The 20411-nt window shown below is 47.7% G+C and overlaps 1 protein-coding gene across 2 annotated transcripts in view; it reads left to right on the top strand.

The window, feature by feature from the left end:
• The window catches only part of LOC105688802 (hemicentin-1), a 42441-nt gene extending 27327 nt beyond the window's left edge, over nt 1-15114 (top strand). For both annotated transcript variants that reach the window (XM_048657288.1, XM_012405352.3), the window contains exons 2-12: nt 8489-8616; nt 11755-11938; nt 12037-12172; nt 12363-12571; nt 12677-12955; nt 13088-13196; nt 13296-13482; nt 13605-13743; nt 13849-14039; nt 14138-14271; nt 14369-15114. In XM_048657288.1, coding sequence (XP_048513245.1) covers nt 11764-11938; nt 12037-12172; nt 12363-12571; nt 12677-12955; nt 13088-13196; nt 13296-13482; nt 13605-13743; nt 13849-14039; nt 14138-14271; nt 14369-14711 — 1902 coding nt within the window. In that variant the 5' untranslated portion in view covers nt 8489-8616; nt 11755-11763 and the 3' untranslated portion in view covers nt 14712-15114. The remainder of the gene's footprint in view (nt 1-8488; nt 8617-11754; nt 11939-12036; nt 12173-12362; nt 12572-12676; nt 12956-13087; nt 13197-13295; nt 13483-13604; nt 13744-13848; nt 14040-14137; nt 14272-14368) is intronic.
• Nucleotides 15115-20411: the final 5297 nt, after the last annotated feature.

Genomic DNA, 20411 nt, shown 5'->3' with positions numbered 1-20411 from the left:
ATTTCAGCCGGCCGAGCCGCCTAAGCGGGACGCGGACGAAGACGGAATCGAGGGGTCTCGCGAGACACCGGCAGTCAACCGTTTCGGGGTGACGGCCCGATATATTAAGCCGCGGGGTGAGACGTCGCCGCGCGCCGCGTATATAATGTATATACGAGACGCAAATTGGGGACGTCTGAGAACGATCCCCGAACAGGGTCGGACCCGCTTCGTCTTCGCATTTTATTTTTTTCTCCTCAAGAGGGAAGCAAAGGAGACGCGCGATCACGCTCGCGTTCCGATCCCGTTTCCCGCCTCTTGTCCCGGCACTCGTATGTACGTACATATATGTGTGTATATTGTATATATACACTGCGGGGTCCGGGTGAATATGTACGTTACGTTTCACCGAACAATCCGGCGAGGGACGGGAGGAGGGGGGGGGGGGGGGGGGACTTATTATTTGTAACGCGACCTTCGACGCGGACGGTGTACAGGTATGCCGCCTATAAAAGGCCCTTTGTGAAACGAAATGGGCTCCTCCTCCCTCCCGACTTCGGCTTCTCGCTAAAACGTAAGTGTGCGGATACCAAACGATACGATACGGAGGAGGGACTTCCTTCGTCCTCGACCCGTGCGTAACCCGCGCCCCCCCCCCCCGACAGCGATCGCTACGTTGCGCGTTTCCGGGGGGTGGAGGTGGGGGTTGGAGGCCTCCCCCGTCCCGTTACGAAAGCGGAATCGCGGGGGGCCGAAGCGAATTTTAAGAAATGTATACGCGGAACGCGTTACGCTACGCGGTTTTAGGCGCGCAGGAAGGCGCCTCCGCACGTATATATGTATAACCATCGGGTTATATATATGTATATGTGTGTGTGTGTGTGTGTGTACGTACTCGTATATTAGTCCCGAGTGGTTAAGTGCCTCCCCTAAGGACAAAAGACGTCTTAATTGCGGGGAAACCTCTCGAGCGAATACCATTTATAATGAATAAGTAACGACGTTGTCGGTTCGCCCCGCGCGCGGCGTGCGCCCACCGCCAAAGCCTCTTATAACGGCGGTGGTACGCCGCCGTACCCCCCCCCCCCCTCTGAGCTCTTACCGGCTCACGAACCCGCAGCGTCTTACCGACCCGCGCACGTAATACGCGGACCGCTAACCACCCCCACCCCCACCCCCTCCACCCCCCTCCACCCCTCGGGTCGTACCTGTAATAACCCGGTGATTCGGAAACACGGGAGATTCGTCCGACTGTAGGCGATGTTAGCCGCCAACGCGGCATGATACTAACAAATACACCCCCGCAATTGTGTGGAACGCGTGTAATTAAGGAAACCGCGGGGGTAGCGCCTGTTCGACATACTTACAGCCTGTTGTATCCTTGGCGCGTTATTCCGTACGCTTTACCTCCGTATACATACAAATTTTGTCGATATACGGTTGTAATTCGTTCTCCGTTGGATAAGCGTAAAAAAATCTCGAGCTTGCAGTGAAACTCGGCGACGGTCGCTGAGCCAGATCATTTTTTCAACCGTCTATCGAATAAAATCAAGTGAAGTGAGGCTCCGAAAGTAAAAAAATTAAAAATCTCTCGAGGGTGCAGCTTTCCGTTTCTACTACATTTCGAAGTGTATCGGTGCACCGGTAGGTACACCCGGAGTACCGCGAAGCTGGCCGTTGGTTAAAAACTTCCCAACGTTGGGAGCGAACGGTCGCCGTGGTGCAGTTAAGGCTACTTCCCTCGACGTTTCCTGCGCCGTTATATTAATTGGGCGGGAGAGGGTGGGCAAAGACTGTTGGAAAAAGCTGAAAAATTAAATAATAAAAAAATTGCGAAAAAAAAAAACAGAAAAAAAGACACGGAAAAAAAGAGAGAAGAGAGGTCTCTCGGACGACGACCGGTGGGACCGTATAATATAGCTGCTGGGCAAACCGACCGAGAGTTTCAGGGACTTTTCTACTACTACCGCGTTGTGGCTCGGCCGAGATTCGAGAGTCGCGGGTGAAGGCGGGGAGGGGGGGGGGGGGGGGGGGGGGGTGGAGACGGAAGGAACCGCGGGAGTATGGGAAAGGCTCGTTAAGGCAATGAAATTAATTCGAATCCAGGTATAATTTAATTATTTTTAACGGCTCAGCGAACCGCACCCTACCCTACTCACCGATACACCGACCACGGTGTTGGGCGTAGGAAGTAAGAGAGAAAAAAAAATAACCCAAAGAAAACAAGAAGAAAAAGAAGAAGAAGAAAAAAAAACAAGAGCTACGCGTTGCTCTTAGACGAAGCGTTTGATCCGCCAAAAAACAAGAGAAAAAAAAAAAGGAAATCTCGAAACCTGTGCAAATTTTGCGCAAACATACCCGATACGCGAAATCGCGTTACGTGCGCACGTGTGTATAGGTGCAGGTGGATTCCTGACGCGGAGGGATTTCGAATCGTTTCGGATATCCCGGGTCCGAAACGTACGCGATTAGAAGTGATCCCCTTGTCGAAACGATCGGTGTACGTGACCCGCAACGTACAGAAGCCAGGGGCGGGCGCACTTTAACGTGGGAATCGGGGGTACGCGTTATAGACACGCGGAGCGACGAGTGACGCGAAAGGGTTACGGGGGACGACGGTCCTTGTACCGGGGATGTCTCTCTCACCCTCTGCAAAATTACCCTCTGCCCTCATTTTATACTTTTACCTCGCTCTCGCCCCGACGCCTTTTCCACTCCCTATCTCTCTCTCTCTCTTTATCTCTGTCTATCTCTCTCTTCATCGCTCACTTTCACTCGGCACCCCCCGTCAATTTTAACCGAGATATGACGACGTCGGAGGGAAATACGGCTGCGATACGGCGGGAGCGAGATGAGGCGTACAGTTAACGCGGGCAATTAACAATTCTCGCGTCCTTCAACCGACGGGTTATTAGCCGCGAGATTCGCGTCGACCTGATTTCAAAAAGCATCGCCGACCTGCAGTCGAAGGGGGAGCCGATTACCTCAACGGCGATACGCACGTGTCTACTCGTTGTACGTATTTATACCGAATTACGAGTTGCGAGCGAGATCTTCAAAATATGCGGGGGGAGCGGGAGGGGGGAGGGGGGAGGGGGAGGGAAAAAATTCGATCCCGTTCCCACTTCCCGCCCGAAGAAAATGAAGCGATATCGCCCGTATATTATCTACATGTACACTTACATAGGCATACTCCGGTGCTGTTGAGAAGATAAAGAAAAAAAAAAAAACCATTAAGCTTCTTTTTTTTCATCTACCCTCTCGCGCTTTTCATACTCCGTAGGAAATACGTAAAACTCCGCGGGAATGCCGGCGTAACGCCGCGGACGTACGAGTACCCATGGGTTCGCGTTCGCCCTACGTACGTACGAGCTATGTCTATTGATTGAAAAAGCTCTTTGCTATATACGGCAACTGTAGCCGGCAGCGCGCGTATCGCGTGCCCCGCACGCCTGTAATACGGAGGGGTCGCGGTATATCTGTAGAGGGTGGTGGTACACGCTCGAACCGCAACTGACTCGTACACGACCGTCTCAACTTGTCGCACTCGCGAACGTGAAGTAAATTTGTTTTTTTTTTTTTTTTTTCTTTCTTTCCCCCTCTCCCCACTCCCCGGTAACCCTCTGACCCGGAATGCCGGGGGTTCGAAACTCAGTTTAATTTTATCATTTTTATTAACACCCCCCCTACCACCCTCGGAGATCGACGGGACTGCGTTGTAACGGCCTAGAAATTCCATATGAAAAAGTACGCGCACGCGTCGCAATTATACGAAGTTACATGCACACGCGGGTGGCACTCTGCGTCAAATCGACCCCGGCTGTGACCCCCCTCCCCCCTCCGCCGTTTCGAAATTTGATATTTTTTTTTTTTGGGGGGGGGGGGGGGGGCGTGTGCCAAATGATAAAGAGGAGTCAAGCTAGAAAAGGGCGGAGAGTTGGTGTCCGACGTCGGGTCGTCGAAAGAAACGGGGAGAATATGATTCGACGAATGAGCGGAGGGATGATGTCCGAGCGAAAAGATGTAGAGGCGATAATTGACTCCGCGCCTCGGAGGCGACAACTTACGCCGAAACGAACCGGTCCCTCGGGGGAGGGGAAGGGTGAGGCGAACGAGGATTTTCACCCGCGAACGAGGGGCCAACGAGAATCAACGAGGGTTAACGAGAGGGTCAACGTTGATCAACGCCCCGCGATACCTAAGGAAACAACGATACCTATACGTATATTCACCCCCTGCCCCTCCCACCTATTTTTCATTTTTCCCCTCTCAAGTACGGAAATGTCCCTTCTATTATTTTCGACGGCACAACCCTTGTGCCGTTCATATATCATTACGCGGGGTATATATATATATATATATATATATGTACTATACGTGTGTGTACAGCTATAATAACGTAGAGGCGCGTATGTGACGGTCGTTGTTCGGAGTGCGTCGAGGGTGGAAAGAGTAAGAGGGAACCCCGTAAGAGGAAGAAAGCGCGGGGCGGGAAGAGGGGGAGGGGGGGAAATCTTGAAGAGGTTTGGAGCGTAGAGTTTGAATCATCAAACGACCCCTCGAATCGACGCGCCTCCTCGCGTATCCGCGCGGGGCTCTTGAAGACCCTCGACGATCGGAGGGCCGACGTGCGAGTGGCGCGGCGATATACCTATGTACATCCACGGGATGGTTTTGCGGGAGATACGGGTGGCATAGATTATGCGGAAACTCGGCCGAATATGCTCGTGCGTAAATTTGCCCCGTGGCCCCCCCCACCCCCCACCCTCCTGGGGTGTGGGGGGGGAGGCTGGCGAAAAAGGGAATAGAAACGCGGATCGAGTCGGGTGGAAAAAAAGGACGCGGAACGGAGCGAGCGATGAAAGGTGAAAATAAAATGGAGGGAAGCAAAGCGTATAGGTGGAAATGTACGGCGAGAGACGAAGGAGAAGGTACCCCCGAGTGGGAGAGAGGGCGAGAGAGAGAGAGAGAGAGAGGGAGACGGAGAGAGAGAGAGAGAGAGCCTTGAAATCACGCAAATATCCTCCGGGACAATAGTAACCCGGTGGTGAATTTCTGTTGAAATAACAGTTGAAAGCACACGGCTCTGTGAAAAATGTCGTCCCTCGCGACTGCAAAGCAAATAAAATAGAAAAGGGGCAGAATCCAACCCCCGTGCCATCGGTGGCAGCGGCAGCGGCCTCCCCCCCCCCCCCCCCCATCCCGCCCCTCGCCACTCCGCCGCCCCCGCACCCGAACCTCTCGGCCGCGCACCGCCGTTACTCTTTGTACACCAACACACTAACGCGACACGCTCGCTCCTATATATTTTCCTCTCTTATTCTCCTCGCCACTTTTACTATTTTCCCATCTCTCTCCATAACTATACGCACGTATAACGCACACACCCACACCCCTACGTGTGCACGGGACAAATCTCGTTTCGTCCTATATACTATACTATATATATATGTATATATATATATATATATATATATATATATCTACTTGCCCTGCGCTCGCGGGGTTTGCGACTGCCGCAAAATCTACGTGTGCCATGTACGTACGTACGTAGGGTGTACCAACCTATCCGTTCATACTATACCAACGCGAATTCTCCGCACGTGATCCCGGTGTGCGAAAAAGCTCTGCAAACGTACCTATATATATATATACCTACCTGTTCGCGTCCACAACCGCCACCACATGTACACACGAATATATATATATACATATGCATATATATATGTATATATATATATATATATATATATATACGGCACACCCAGTACACACGTATATAGGATGTTCAAATACGAGTGGGTACACTCTGTCGCTCGCACACCGTCCGACCGTCGGCACTTCCCTCCCCCCCTCCCTCCCTCCCACCCACCCACCCCCCAAAGGTTCCTCCCGCCCTTACTTTTTACGGTTTTTCTTTTCCCCTCCGCCCCTCGCGGCGCCCCGTCCCGCTCGTCGCTCTTTTACCCAGCGGTTCGCGTATAGCGGCGCGGACGCGCACAGCGAACGACGAGGCGAGCGGCTACGGGCTGCCAGTGTGGTGTGGGCGAGGAGGAGCGCCACCACCGTAAACACAAGTTCGCACATTTGCACAATCCCGGCGCGATGCGGACGCTAACCCGGCCCGGGGGCAAAACGGGGGCAACACGGGGTGCTGCTACGATGGGTGGCGGAGGATTTGCGGCTCGCCGGTGGGGGGAATAAAGCTAAAAGCAACGGGCGGCAGCGACGTTCGTGCGTTAATGTGTCGTGTTTTTATTTCGTTCGACTACCTCCGTCCCCCCCCCTCCCCCCTCGCCGCCTCCCCCTCTTCCCCCCCTGCCCTCTTCCCTCCTCCCCCCGCCACCGTGCCACCGTAGAAAAATCGCCGTCTCCGTAAACACCCGCGTTCGATAGCGTTCCGCGACTCCGCAACATCCATCTAAACAATATGCGATATACGCACGTATATCGAACGCGGGGGTGCGGAACAATCGGAGAAAAATTATTTTATTTATTTATGTTGTTTTTCTTTTTCTTTTCCGATCCCGTTCACCTCCCCCCCCCCCCTCCTTCGCGCGGGGATACGAGCGATGTTTCAATGTCGAGGCGAGCGGAGGTGAACCGACGAAATTATTCCGAATTACCATCGAGTGCAGCTGTTACCGCGCGATCCATCTTCGTCGCGCAAAAGTTATCCCCGCGTTAGGTTTTGTTTTTCCTAAGACTTTCTCACGGCGATAACCCAAGCACACACACTCGTGCAGCGAGGCGAACGACTATTTCGCGATAAAAGTTTAACCGACGAAATTCGGAAGTTTCAGCTCCTGAGAAATTCGGACGCTTCGGTACCAGGTAAAAATTAAGGGATGAACGGATATCGAAACGATATCGAAAGAAGGCCGGAAAAAGCCCCTCACCAGGATCGGAACGGAGAAGCGACGGCGCACAGTGGAACGACGGCAGACAGATAAATCGGCTGCAGACCGTCTTTGTTACGGACTGGAAACGCGGTAAACCTCGGCCAGCTTATACCGTTTGATGTTGATCGTGGAAACGGATTAAATCGGCGCGCGCGCGCGTTCCACGTTTCGGACGTGTCGCGATGGGTATAATATAGGTAGAACAACGGTGCGGGTCGCGAACCGTGCACGCTCCGTATACGCCGAAAGGTAGCACAAAGGGAGAAATTTAACTCGGCCGAGGCCCGTTTGTCAAAAGCAAAACATGGCTTTGCTTTTGCATTATTTATCCAACGGGGACACGTGTGTGCGCGCGGCTAACACCGGCGCTCCACTACAAACGCGGAGATTACGCGCGCGTACAGTGAATCACAAATTCGTGTACACGTACAGAAGATATATCGTTCGTTCGTTCGTTCGTTCGTTCGTCGAAACGCGCGGAAGCGACTCGTCTCTGCCGACGTATTGCGAATTCGACGAGTGGCCGTCGAATTTTCACAATTGATAAACGAATGAACAAAATGGACGAAATTGGAGAAAAAAAAAAACAAAAAAAACTTCGCTAGTAATTTTACGCAACGACCGGAATCGCTTCGCCGAGGTCTTACGATTCGAGTGGTGTAATCCGCTACCAACGTCCGAGATTATCGGGTACGCGTGTATACAGGGAAAACAAGCGCGGGATGAGAGAGAAAAAAAAAAAAAAAGAAAAAAGAAAACCATATAGTAGCGCAAATCATTAATTCGGTGTACTCCGGAGGGAAACGAGGTTCCCAAAAACCACAGGGAGCTTCGAATGACCGCAATCGCCCGCGTACACACCGACGTTCACTCACGTACCTAATGGCAACCCCTGCGCTCGTACGCCCCATTATCTGCATCCCCCGCATACACACGTATATATATATATATATGTACACATGCGTGTATAGTTACATCAGGTGTACGGGTTTCTATACAGCCGAAACAGCGATATATAGCGTGGTGAATGCAAAATACACGTGAATTCGCGGGGCGTGGGCGGGGGGTGGGGGGGGGGGGAGTTAAATGTATGTTCCGACGCCGTCCAAACTCGATCGCTCACCCCTTTTCGCCTTCGGTGGAAGACGGGGTGAGATTACCGCGGTGTTCGTGGGCGGGGGGGGGGGGATCGGCGGAACCGTCGGTAAATGAAAAATCTTTGCTCCCTCGTTTCCTTTCACTTCCTCTCCTTTCCACCTTCCGTCTGTCTAGTTTCCTATCGTTTCCCACTCCGCGTAACTGCAATCCCTGACGTTTCCTTCCGCACGACGTCCCCCCGCTCCACCCGCGCAGCCCTCGGGGCGTCAACTTTTTACCCTGCAGATGCGAGCGTTGCGCCGCAGTCGTCGCCCGAACCGCATATACGTATATCCGTTTATTAATATCCCGGGGTTTTGTTATCTCTTCCTTCCTTGTTTGTTTGTTTGTTTTGTTTTGTTTATTTTTTTTTTTTTTTCCAAAACGCAGGGCATAAGGGTACGCGAGGACGATACGCTGCAGGTGCATATATATATATTCGTACATGATACGACGGGTAATTGTTTCAGGGTGCCTCGGGATTCAAAAGTTCGAAGAAACGCCGCATTATACCGAGGTGAACCCGGGCCAGGATGCAAAACTGTCGTGTCGTGTACTCGACAAACGGGGACTCTGCATATGGCAGAAGGACAATAAGGTTCGTATTCCGTACATAGCGTACATACATATGTAGTATAATGGTAACGCGTAAAGGGATACGTTTCGTACTTATATCCATCTCTCGGCATCCCCCCACCGCACGCCGCAATTATACCTTCGCAGCCCGCTCATTCATTTCAAAACATCTCGTCGTCGTCGTCGTACGTATTACATGTACATATACATACCTCATACCGCACACCCCATTGCGGTATACAATAAACTATAATACGCACGTACGATAGAAAACTTTTCACAACGTATACCTCATCCGGCGTGACGCGTCAGTTTTTCTCTTGTTTTTTTTTTTGTTTTTGTTTTGCTTTTTTCTTTGTCTTCCATCTACTCCGTCAGCCCCGTGAATAATCGAGCGCGTTTCTTTGATCCGCGTGGACTCGTGATCGTTGTACATATACGAGCAGTTGTCAAGAAAACTTGTTGCTCGTCCCATTATATGGGATAGCGTACGACGCGAGATGTACATATAGGTATATATAAGCTCTGCACGTGGAACTATTTTATACTTATGCACACGCAATGTAGACGGCGGGGTGGCGAATTGTTCGCAAAAAGCTTTTCATAACGCGAGATTTGGGGCGAGTCGCGCGGCACCCGTTCCCACCCCCCGTCTGCGTGTATATCCTTAGTTCGGGGGTATCCGGAAGCCGCCGTAGATGAGGGAGAATCGGCCAACGGTCTCGCGGAATCCCGAGCCATTTTCTCCGCTCACGTTCTCATATATCCGAAAAAATACAATTACCGTCCTAACCCGCAGGTCCTCGTTGTTATAGCTCTTCTCTTTCCTATCCTCTCTTCACCCTGCGCTGTTTTTTCTCTCTCTCTCTCTCTCTCTCTCCCTTTCTCTTTCTTTCTCCGTTATCATTATTGTTATCATTATTTTGCTTCGGTAGTCCTTTTTCCTCCCGCGACTCGCCCTCCCCCCCCCCCCCCCCCCACCACTCCACACCCCCGCCCGCCGCGCTGCTGACGTTGTGCTACATAAATTTCAATCCGACGAGGGACTTTTTAAAAAAGCAACGCCGCGACGCGGTACTCGGATTAAAGTCAACCCCAACGGAGCTCCCGACCCGGACTCGACCGACGCGAAATCACTTCCTCGCCCCCCTTCCGTACATTAACGGCGTACTTTCCCCGACCACCCCGATAGCGACGCCCGAATTCGCTTTCGCCGTCGCGAAATAGTTACGTATACGTTAGGTTGACCCAAAAAATCGCGACTATTCTATTGGTTTTTTGTTTCTCATGTGAAAATACATATATATTAGTTTTACATGATGTTTTGAGAGCCCCCTTTTTCAATTTTTTTTTTTTTTTTTTTTCTGCTCTTCACGATTCCATCATATCTTGGTTTCTCAGAGTCGTTCAAAGATTTTTACCTCAGATTTGACTTACCGAAGAATGGGAGACGGGGCACAAGGTACTCGAAAAAATTTGAAACAATTCGCATTCAAAGGTAGCCCGAAAACGTTGTGGGAGCTTTGCTGCTGAACGTTGAAAAAATTTGGACCGACTTCGATAAGTGAAAATATCGACTCGAAATTTACGGAATCTCCTTCAACCTAGAATATGAAGAAAACGAAATGAAAAGAATCGAATTTCACGATTTTAGACATTTTTCTACAAACTCGAGCGATCCCTAAAACATTCCTGATCTTTGGAGGGGCTTCTTAAACCACGTGAAACTAATATATTCCCATAGAAGAGTCGAAAAAAAAACAAATAAATATTCGCTTTTTTTGGGCCACCCTGAGGTACGTGTATAGATCCATTGGAAAAACAAAAAAAAAAGGGGGGGGGGGGAAAGACTCGCGGTGCTGCAGCAGAACCGAGGTAGCTGAAAAACTAAAACGAGGCGAGCGGAGTGGAAAGGAAGGGGGTGGAGGATGTGAAGGTGGAGGAGAAAAAAGAACTCCTCTCGGTCGGATGCGCCGTGGTTCGATTAGAATTTCAGGCACATCGGAACGATGGAAAAAAGCTGTACAGTCAGCCGTACAGGCGGCGGCTTCAGTACACCCGCGCTCTCATATCGAAAGAGGTCCCAGGGCAAACGAGTGCAACACCCCCGCCGTTTTTTGGGGGAAACACCCCCGCCCCCTCGCCCGACCGTCGAGCTCAACCGAACGCGAGCATACTCGACTTGACGCGAACGTACTTTATACATATATGTACGTACGGTATACGTACGTACGTGTAACACTTTCTCAACCCAGCCACGCTACGTTACGTTTGTCCGTGAATATTTTTACCCTCACCCGACACAGGTAAGCGAATCGTTTCCTGAAAGTAAACGCAATACACCGCGAGCCGTTCCGCGGTACCTCAGCCCCGTTCACGTCGCCTAACCCCCCTCGCCCCCACGGACGCGGGCTTGGAAACTCACCGTGCCGCCGCCGCCGCCGCCGCCTCCTCTTACCTCGACGTGTGTCGGGCGCGGGTGCATTACGCTGATTGCTGGTCGTGCCCTCTCCGGAGGCAGGCGCCGGGAAACGGGTAAAAACGGCATCGGAGGTGGATGGGGGCGAACCGAGGCCCGTGCGGAGAGAAAAGAGAGTGGCGAACCGGCGGGAAAAGAGGGGGGCGAAGGGGGAAGGTGGAATGGGAGGCGGGGGGATAGGGGGGATAGGGGGGTTGGGGTTAAAGAGCCGGGATCCGCAACGACGGACGGGCGACCGCGGCGAACGGATCTTGACTCGCGTTACGCGCTACCGAAAGTTCGGAAGCGGAATCGCTAGTTCCTGCGGTAGCCGGAGCGACTCGTACAGCGAGATAAAATAAAATAAAATAAGGGGAGATATTTTTCCCTCGTTCGGATGAAAACTGGCGGGCGTGTACAGAGCTCGCGCGCGCGCGTTTATATTTCCCTCGATAATTAACCGCGGCGTTGGTATACTCGGATGAAAAACTACGCGGTTACGACGCGGAACGCATCGACGATAATCGAACGTCGAACGCACCGGAAATTATTACCCGTTGAATTTATTTTTAACGGTCCGATGCGTCTTCCCGCGTCGACTCGAAGCGCAAGGGTTTCTACGATTTAAACATACATATAATACACCACGTGTGTCACGTACAAACACCCGACGACAATTCTCTCTTCTTCTCGTTCACGCAGCCGATCGGGATGCAGATGAAAAAGTACGAATGGGCAGCTTCGCCGGACGCCGGAGATTGCTCGCTCTGGGTTCGCGCCGCTGTACTGGAGTTCGACGACGGTATCTGGCAATGTCAGGTGACGGCCAGCGATTTCGCGGCCCAAGACGCCCTAACTTCGGAACCCGCACGTCTCGTCGTACGAGGTCAATGAAGTTCCGTTTATAGCCAAGCTACGCCGATTAGCTCTCGTCGTATGTGTTTTCCTTATTAAAATGAAACCGTGAATCCGATGTGCACACAGTGAGACCCCAACGGCCGCAAATCGAGTACGGAAAGTTGGTCATTCCGCCCGGTAGTAACGTGACGGCACGTGCCGGCGAAGTCGCGCCGTTGAGCTGCGCATCGAGGTCCGGAAATCCACCCGCTTCGATACGATGGTGAGTGGAACCGAGCGAAGAAAACAATCCGAGAACGATCCATCTCGGGCTCTTTGTTTCGCTCGTTTCTCTTTATTTATTTTTTTCTTTTTCTTTTTTTTTTTTCTTTCTCCTCCTACCCGAACCCCGTCGACGATCACGCTCGCGTCTCCCTTGTTTCCATTCCCCTTGGACTGTTGCGACCTCGCAGGTACCTCGGCGACACGGAAGTCAGACCATTGAGACCGCAAACGAACGCCACGGAGAAAGAGAACCCAAGAACTTGGGTGGCGAGGAGCGAAGCGGAAATACTGGCGGAGAGATCGCGATACGGTGAAGCCATACGTTGCGTTGCCGTTCACGCGGCGTACGCGAATCCCGCTGCCTCGTTGGCCACTGAGGTCCGTTTCGACGTACGTTGTAAGTACTCGTAGTTCTCGCCTATTCGTCAGATCCACTCCGATGATCGTCGCACTCCGATTTACGACCGCTGTCTTTATTCTTTTTTTTTTTTTAACTTCGAAGACGCGCCGGAAACGCGATTGGTAGGCGCGCCGACCGGCGGTGTCCACCTCGAGGAGGACAGGGACCGTCTCGACGTCAGATGTCTGGCGGACGCTAATCCTCCGGCGTCTATATTGTGGAAACGGTCGACCGGTCCCGGAGGAGCCACGGAGGTCGTCAGTCACGGGGAGATCCTCGTAGCGTCACCGGTACGCAGGAGCCACGCCGGTCGCTATTTTTGCGAGGCGGCAAACTCCGTGGGTGAAAGCAGACCGATTTCCTTGCAGATTTCGGTAAATTGTGAGTCTCCTTTCATTAAAGAAAAAAAGAAAAAAAAAAAAAAAAAAACAACCGCCGTAGCGTTGATGGAGTTCCAGCCTTTGTTTTTTTTTTTTTTTTTTTAAACGACTAACCGCGTCTCCGTACGTTCAGATCCGCCGAAGATCACCTCCGTTGGCCCCGAACGTCTGACGACCGCCCTGCTGCACTCCGGTGCGTCCTTCGAGTGCCACGCCGACGCCATGCCACCGCCCGAGTACAGGTAATCCTTGAAATTCGACCGAGAAGGACGAGACGCGCTCCGAAGCTCGGATAAGGTTAATGTCGACGATGTCGAATTTCTTTCTTCTTTGTTTTTCAGATGGTTGCAAGTCTTCGCCGACGGTCGCGAACCCCAAGTTCGCGGTCTCGGGCAACGTTTCATTCTGAACAACGTCACCTACGATCAGCAGGGCCAGTACGTTTGTCTGGCGACGAACGTGATCAACGGTAACTCCAGACAAGCGAGGAGCGAGCCGGTCTCCCTCCAGGTCGTCGGTGCGCCCAGGGTAATCCGAAAACGAACGAATCGTCGAACGAAACTTGGAGCAAAACAAAAATAAAAAATCAAAACAAAAAACAAAAACAAAAAAAAGAGTCGGATCGACTGACATCGGCAACCTGTTCGCAGGTGGTGAGGCCCGCGAGGACGGAGAAGTTGGTGGTATCCGCGACCGAAGGAGGTCCGGCCCGTTTGGAGATAAGGCTGTGTTCGGATCCGAGGCCACGTCTCGTCGCCTGGGAATGGGGCAGCGTACGACTACACGCCGGTTAGTCCCAGCGCACCCCGTTATTACCGTATTGTCCCATCCACTCGCTGCCGACTCGTTTGGTTCGGGCGGATCGAAGAAAGTCGTCATTTTTCTCATTCGCAGGTGAAGTTCTGGAGTCCCGTTACCGAGCACTGGATCTGGAACCGGTGGCCTCGGCCGAGGATTGCTATTCGGCGATCTTGGAACTGACCAGTACGGATAAACGGGACGAGAGACTCTACAACGTGATCGTGGAAAATGACAGGGGGAGCGATCGACGAGCGCTTATGCTCAGGGTGACCGAACCCGGTCAGGTGCGTCCCCTCGCAATCGGTCCATCGTTCGTTTTTTTTTTTTTTTTTTTCGCGGGGCGTTTCCGCAAACTCGGTCGTTACACTCACGATTTTCGCAGATTCCACTCGTGATCGGCGCGGTCGCCGGTTTCACCGTCCTCTCCATATTGATAATGGGATTCGTGTGTTTCCTGCGTACCGACCATTGCTGTTTCGCGCGTAACGCCGTGCCGACGCTCCAACAAGTCCACTGGCAAGTTCTCGAACGAATTGACCTGGTTACTGATTTTTGGGGTAAGCCACGAATGTGGACCGGACAAACGATCGCTTTTTTTCCTCGATTTTTTCAGCGGAAAGATACCGCCGGACGGCACCAGGGACGTCGAGGACACCAGACTGGGTGTCGAGACTATGGAGAGGACTACGCAGCGGTACGCCCACCAGAAACAACTCCAGGCGCACACCTTGAAACCGGTGTCGTCCCTGCACTATCAGCAGCAGTGCTACGACCACGAACCCCTGCAACCCGTTCAACCGCAATTACCACCCGCCCAACATCCGAGACACCAGAGACACCATCAACATCATCGGCAACATCACGTCAAACAACAACCGCTTCACGCTCCCCAATGCGAGTTACAAGTGAGGCAATTGGATCCTTCGACCAACGACTCCGCTACCAGTCTTTGGTAACCGCCGTGAAGAATAGAAGGAAATGAAAAGAAAAAAAAAAACAAAAAAAAAAATAAAAAAAAAACAACAAAACTCTGCCCCCTTCGTTCTCACAGCTATGCGAACAACCGCGGATTATTTATCCTCGCCTATACCGTGTATAGCGTACGTATGACACAACTCGGGGGGTGATGTTGCGCGAGTATTACACCTGTAATACCATCGAACCCTATTCTTCTCCACCTACGCGACATCCGCGACAGCGGCATGGGAATATTCGCAAGAAACGAAATTCTCCATCCTCTTTCATCTCGCCGCTACTCCTCTTCGTTTCTCTTGTTTTCTTGTTTCGCGTGGGCGCTCGACGGGCGTAATACGTATGCACTAAAGGGAACACCGAGATATGTTAGGGAGGGTGTTGAATGGGGCGCGAGGCGACGACGCTGTCGAAATGAAAACGTTCCTTCTTTTACGGTTCGGTGCCTGGACGGGGGTGGTCTTTCTTTTTTTTTTTTTTTTTCTTCATTTTATTAGGTACTTCAGGCTTCGTTTTATCCTGGTTAGGCCGCGCTCGTCTCCTGCGCGGAGTCACAAAGAAGACTGATCTGATTTGAAACTACATTCGCCACCGATTCTGCCCGTAGATGTATGTACCGCAATTTGTCTCCACGTGGAACGTTGCCTGACATGGATCGGTTTTATTCCCCGCAAGATACACGAGGCTTCAAGTGTTTTAAGTACAACATCTTGATACGGCCGGTATCGAGCTTCCACGAGGCATCATCACCATACACTTAAGGTCTTAGGGTACACATCTATGTATAAATATATGTACCTATGTGGTTACCTTATCTCGTTGCTACGTGTTAAACTTTAATCAAATTATGTAAAATGATAATGAGATGAATAAATAACAAAAAATATTAAGTATTAAATACCGGTACTGAAGCGTGTATTTCATCCATTTTTCCGCAGAGATTCGAACTCAACATTTTTTGCTTCGCAAACTATCGGAATTCGGAAAGAGAAATTTTTTCAATCGGTAAGATGAAAAATGGTAGCGACCTCCCCCGGGCTTTCCGTCCAGTGATAAGGGCGGAAGAAGCCGACGACTTACCGTCAGCAGAGTCCTCGATAACGAGCAATTCGAGGGGATGTAATAACGCGAAGGGTAAATTGAGTCGCAGTCACCGCAGGAGGGTAAGTTGTGTGATTGATTATTGAAAATTTCGTCTGATGGCGCTCCGCAAAGAAGGATTGAAAAAATCGATCCAATTACGAAAAGACACCGACCAATCAACCCCAGGGGTAACATTCCCAACTGGATTTGATCGACGCATTCCTATTCTTTACGCGAAAATACATAGGAAAAGCGTCCTCAAATTAATTTATCAATCACTTCACTTTTTACCCAAAAAAAAAAAACGGTAAGCCTATGGCCTTAGGATTTTCTCAAAATCTGAGATGAAGATCCAGAAGGACTTTTGCATTGCATTGCATTGATTACTATGGCACCGAATCTTTCGAGTTCCAATAATACGGAACGGAAAAAAAATGCCACAAATACTTTTTTCCAATCAGGAATTTTTTCTCAATTATCGATAATCGTGCAAAAACGATAACTGACCGATCCTGAATGTGGATGAATCTAGTTTACGAAATCGCATTCAGCATTTGTGATCACACCAGCTGAATTCATCAACTGTAAACTAGTTTCCGAACGCAACCGAGAATTGTTGCAACGCTTGCAGATAATTCACTGAATGAGGATCACCCACGTAATTAGGATGCGCTATCCGGTGGACAGAGATATCATTTACGAGGATATCCACGAAGATCGGACAAATTAACCGTGAAAAATCAAAAGCTTTGCGGTAATACCGAGCATCCCCTGAAAATCTGTGCGGTTCCGGAAACTGATCTCCAAATTTTACGTGGTGTGGCTCGTAGAATTTGCAGATCCGGAATCCTGAATTCGGATTACCGCAGAATATCAATTCTAGTCTGAAAATAGAGAAAAACTTCTACTCGATGTTGAAACCGCGTTGTTATAACAGGTAGGGAAACGACAAACACCAAAATCAAACGTTGTTTTATTACCTAATCAAATTTTATTTTCACTTAATAATCTCATCGTACAATCTATATGCCTACTATTTGATATACAAAACAACGTAATAGTACAATTTGGTAAATGAATAGAGAGAAGGAAAAAAAAAAACAATTAGAATCACTCTGTTCATAAAACCTGATTACCTTGTAACAATAACGCCCAAATAATATATCGAGTCAAGAGGCATTACTGGAATAGTTACGACGTCGTCGATTCAATTATTTATAACAATAATGATGATGCTGACAATAATAATAATAATCATAATAATAATAATAATAATAATAATAATAATAATAATAATAATAATAATAATAAATATAATAAAAATGATGATAATAATAATAATGAAATCAAACATAAAAATGATAATGACGTAAAAGCAAAAATAAAGTAAATTGACATGTCATATGGTAACGCAGCTATACGACGCGCGACGGTATAATTTATGTATATATATTTATTCATATATACATATGCATATGAATATATATATACATACATATGTACACACGCACACATACATACATATATATTACATATGTATTACATATATATTTATATAGTCTAATGAATTATTAATAATTGTACGTAACGTACGTAATTCATTAATATTGTAATTGTAGCAGCCTCACTCTCTAATAATACTAAATATATATAATATAATAATAGTATATAATGCGATAATTATTATTATTAACGTGATAAATAATTATAATCGATAGAATAATGTATAATAAACAATATTACTAGGTATTTTTGTGTTTTTGTGGTTTTTTTTTTCTTTAAATATCATATATAGTAATAATCACAATAGCGTATTCTGAAAAATAGATTAGGGTCCCGTGGACGGAGGGCGAAAACCTTCACACCGGATCACGGACTCCGTACAACTTTATGCGATTACTGACTTCATAAGAGTGACGCGCGTAACTCGAGGCGGGGGGGGCGGGGGGGAGAAAAAACTTCCCTGGGAATCAGTTCCTGCGCGTATGGTAAAAATTACCAGAATTTCATCCCCTTCAATAAAATCCCACCACCCTGTCGAAACGATCGTTAATTATCTGACTAGCGAAAACCCGGAAACCGGAAGGTACGGCCAATGTTTTTAAAATATCGAGATTTGTTGCAAGCGTAGCTAAAGACGCGACCACCCCAATCGGATGTGGTTGGATTTTCTTCTTTCGTTTTTTTTTCTTTTTTTTTTTTTCTATTCTTTCCAACGTGTAAACCACAATTGTAGAAATAAACGTACGATTACAGAGGGTAGAAAAACAGAGAAATCTGTGCCGGTCAAGGAGCCGCGATCTTCGCCGCTCCGTCCTGAGTACCCCCTATAACAGGGCACTATGAACAGCAGTCCGCTGGCTATAAGTGACTCTCCAACTTTAAAACTGTTCTTCATATTATCCACCCGCTGCCTATCTTACCCCTAACCCCTATACCTATCCCTATCGTTGTACCTGCCCCATTCCCCTCACCCCCGTACCGTGATGACACCGTAGCAAATATCAAATATGATACAATAATTGTTCATCGGGTACGTGTCTTATTACGTGGGATAACAAGTATGTCGATTCATTTGTACGACAAGCACCTTATTCCTTATACATATTTTTAATTCTTTGTATTTTTTTAATTTTCTTTTTTTTTTTTCCCTCTTCTCATTTCTCTTTCTTTTGTTTTTTTCACCTTTGTCGATAAAATAATATTGACCCGTGTTATATTATACGTGACATAGGTGGGTTGGCGTACCGAAAGAGCAATAAATAATACATCGTTATAAATCCGATCAATAATCAAGGGGTGTACCGGGGAAGGGGGCGAATGTGAATAAAACTTAATTTAAAATCAATGTGTTAAAATGTTTTAAGTCCGATGGCTGACATCGGATGAAATGAGGGACGAACGCAGGCGTTTCGAACAATGGTATAACGTCATCGGACCCTTTCTACAACGATATACTTATCTAAGGTAATGAAGTCGATATGAAAAAAAAAAAAAATAAATAATGTCAAAGTTGATCGAGTAATCAAAAAATGTAAAAATCATTCACATCAACGCTCCAGGTATACGCATATCGGAATATCGGTCTTGCTCGATGTCGGCGGAATTTGACAGGAAAAACAAAAATAATAATTAATTCCAGCCCCCTGTTTGGCTAGGTAGGTAAGAAGGTAAGTAGGTAGGTAGGTGGATAGGTATATAGGAAGTTATATATAATATTATCAAATTGCGCCCTGCCAGCATGCCTTCTACGTCAGCCGTAATAAACCTGCACTACTGTACATTTCTTATTTTATTTTATTTTAATTTATTTTTCTTCATTTTTCTTCGCCGTACAATGATATTTATACCGCAGAGTATCCTTTATTCATTCATTTATTTGTTAACTTTTTTTCTTTTACTCAATCTTTTCTCGTCATTTTTTTTTTTTTTTTCATTTTTCTTTGCTTTTTTTCACATTTTTTTAATCAATAAGACTTACGAGCCATTTTTCTCTACCTCAGCCTACAGCCTGCTACTACCGCTATCATTTTACTCCTTCGTCTCTCAGTGTTAATTATTTCGATTGTTTAAATGGTTTTTTTTCCGTTATTCATATTATAATATATTTTTTTTTTTTGCATTTTTCTTTCAAATTTTCTTTGTAATTCTTCCTACTTACTTCAATTCTTTCATTATTCGCTTCAAGTTATAAATAGTATATAGTTTATTATTTCTTCATATCGTTATAATAATATAATAATTGGTAATAATATACTTTTTAATAATGCATTATAACTTGATTTCTTTTTTTGTGATTTTTTTTTTTTTCGTTTTGGTTTTTTTTTCCTTTTTTTGTATGGTTTTTTAAATTTCCTCTTCAGCTTATTATTTCCTTTCGTATTTTGTTCTCTTCGTCTTCTCTACTTCTCAATTTGCCGCGATTAAAGCGAATAATCATAATATCATTACGTTTAATTGTGACGTGTGTATATAATACTAATGAAAAAAGTATCGAGCGCAAAATCTACATCATACTTTGCAGCCCTCTGCATGCGCGGAATATGCATATGTAGTCTTTAATGTGGGGGTGGAAATAATATCAGAGATACGGTATTTTTATAATTCTAAAAAATATAATTCCGCATCGGATCGGACGAGACAAAAAAATTTGAAAAGAAAATTGCCGCGCTTATTCGGCGGGCAGTGTATTAAAAGCAGCGGGGGAATTAATCAGATTATATAAATGAAGTGTATTCAATACTTTCCCAAATGCAACTCTGCGATCGTTAGCCAAGCTGATCATCTTTCGATTTTTAAAAGATCTGTTAATTTTGATGAAAACAAAAAAAAAAAAAAAAATCATTCACCGGCATATCACAGTACCGAGTTCCATTCGGGACGAAAACGATAAATTGAAACGGACCGACTCCCCATATCCCGAAATACGACGCATGCTACTGGGGAACTGGGATAGCTGCTACCAATAAGCCTACTCTATTAGTTGCAGTAAAAAATAGCATAAAACGGCACTGTATTAGGAAGAAGCAAATATATACATGTTTATACTCTGATTATTATTATTTATCGTCGATAGGATTACTATAATAATTTTTAAAAAT

Source organism: Athalia rosae, chromosome 6, assembly GCF_917208135.1.
Source record: "Athalia rosae chromosome 6, iyAthRosa1.1, whole genome shotgun sequence".
Classification (NCBI taxonomy): Eukaryota; Metazoa; Arthropoda; class Insecta; order Hymenoptera; family Athaliidae; genus Athalia; species Athalia rosae.
The sequence above is the reverse complement of the archived record's forward strand: the minus strand, read 5'-3'. Positions and strand labels throughout refer to the sequence as shown.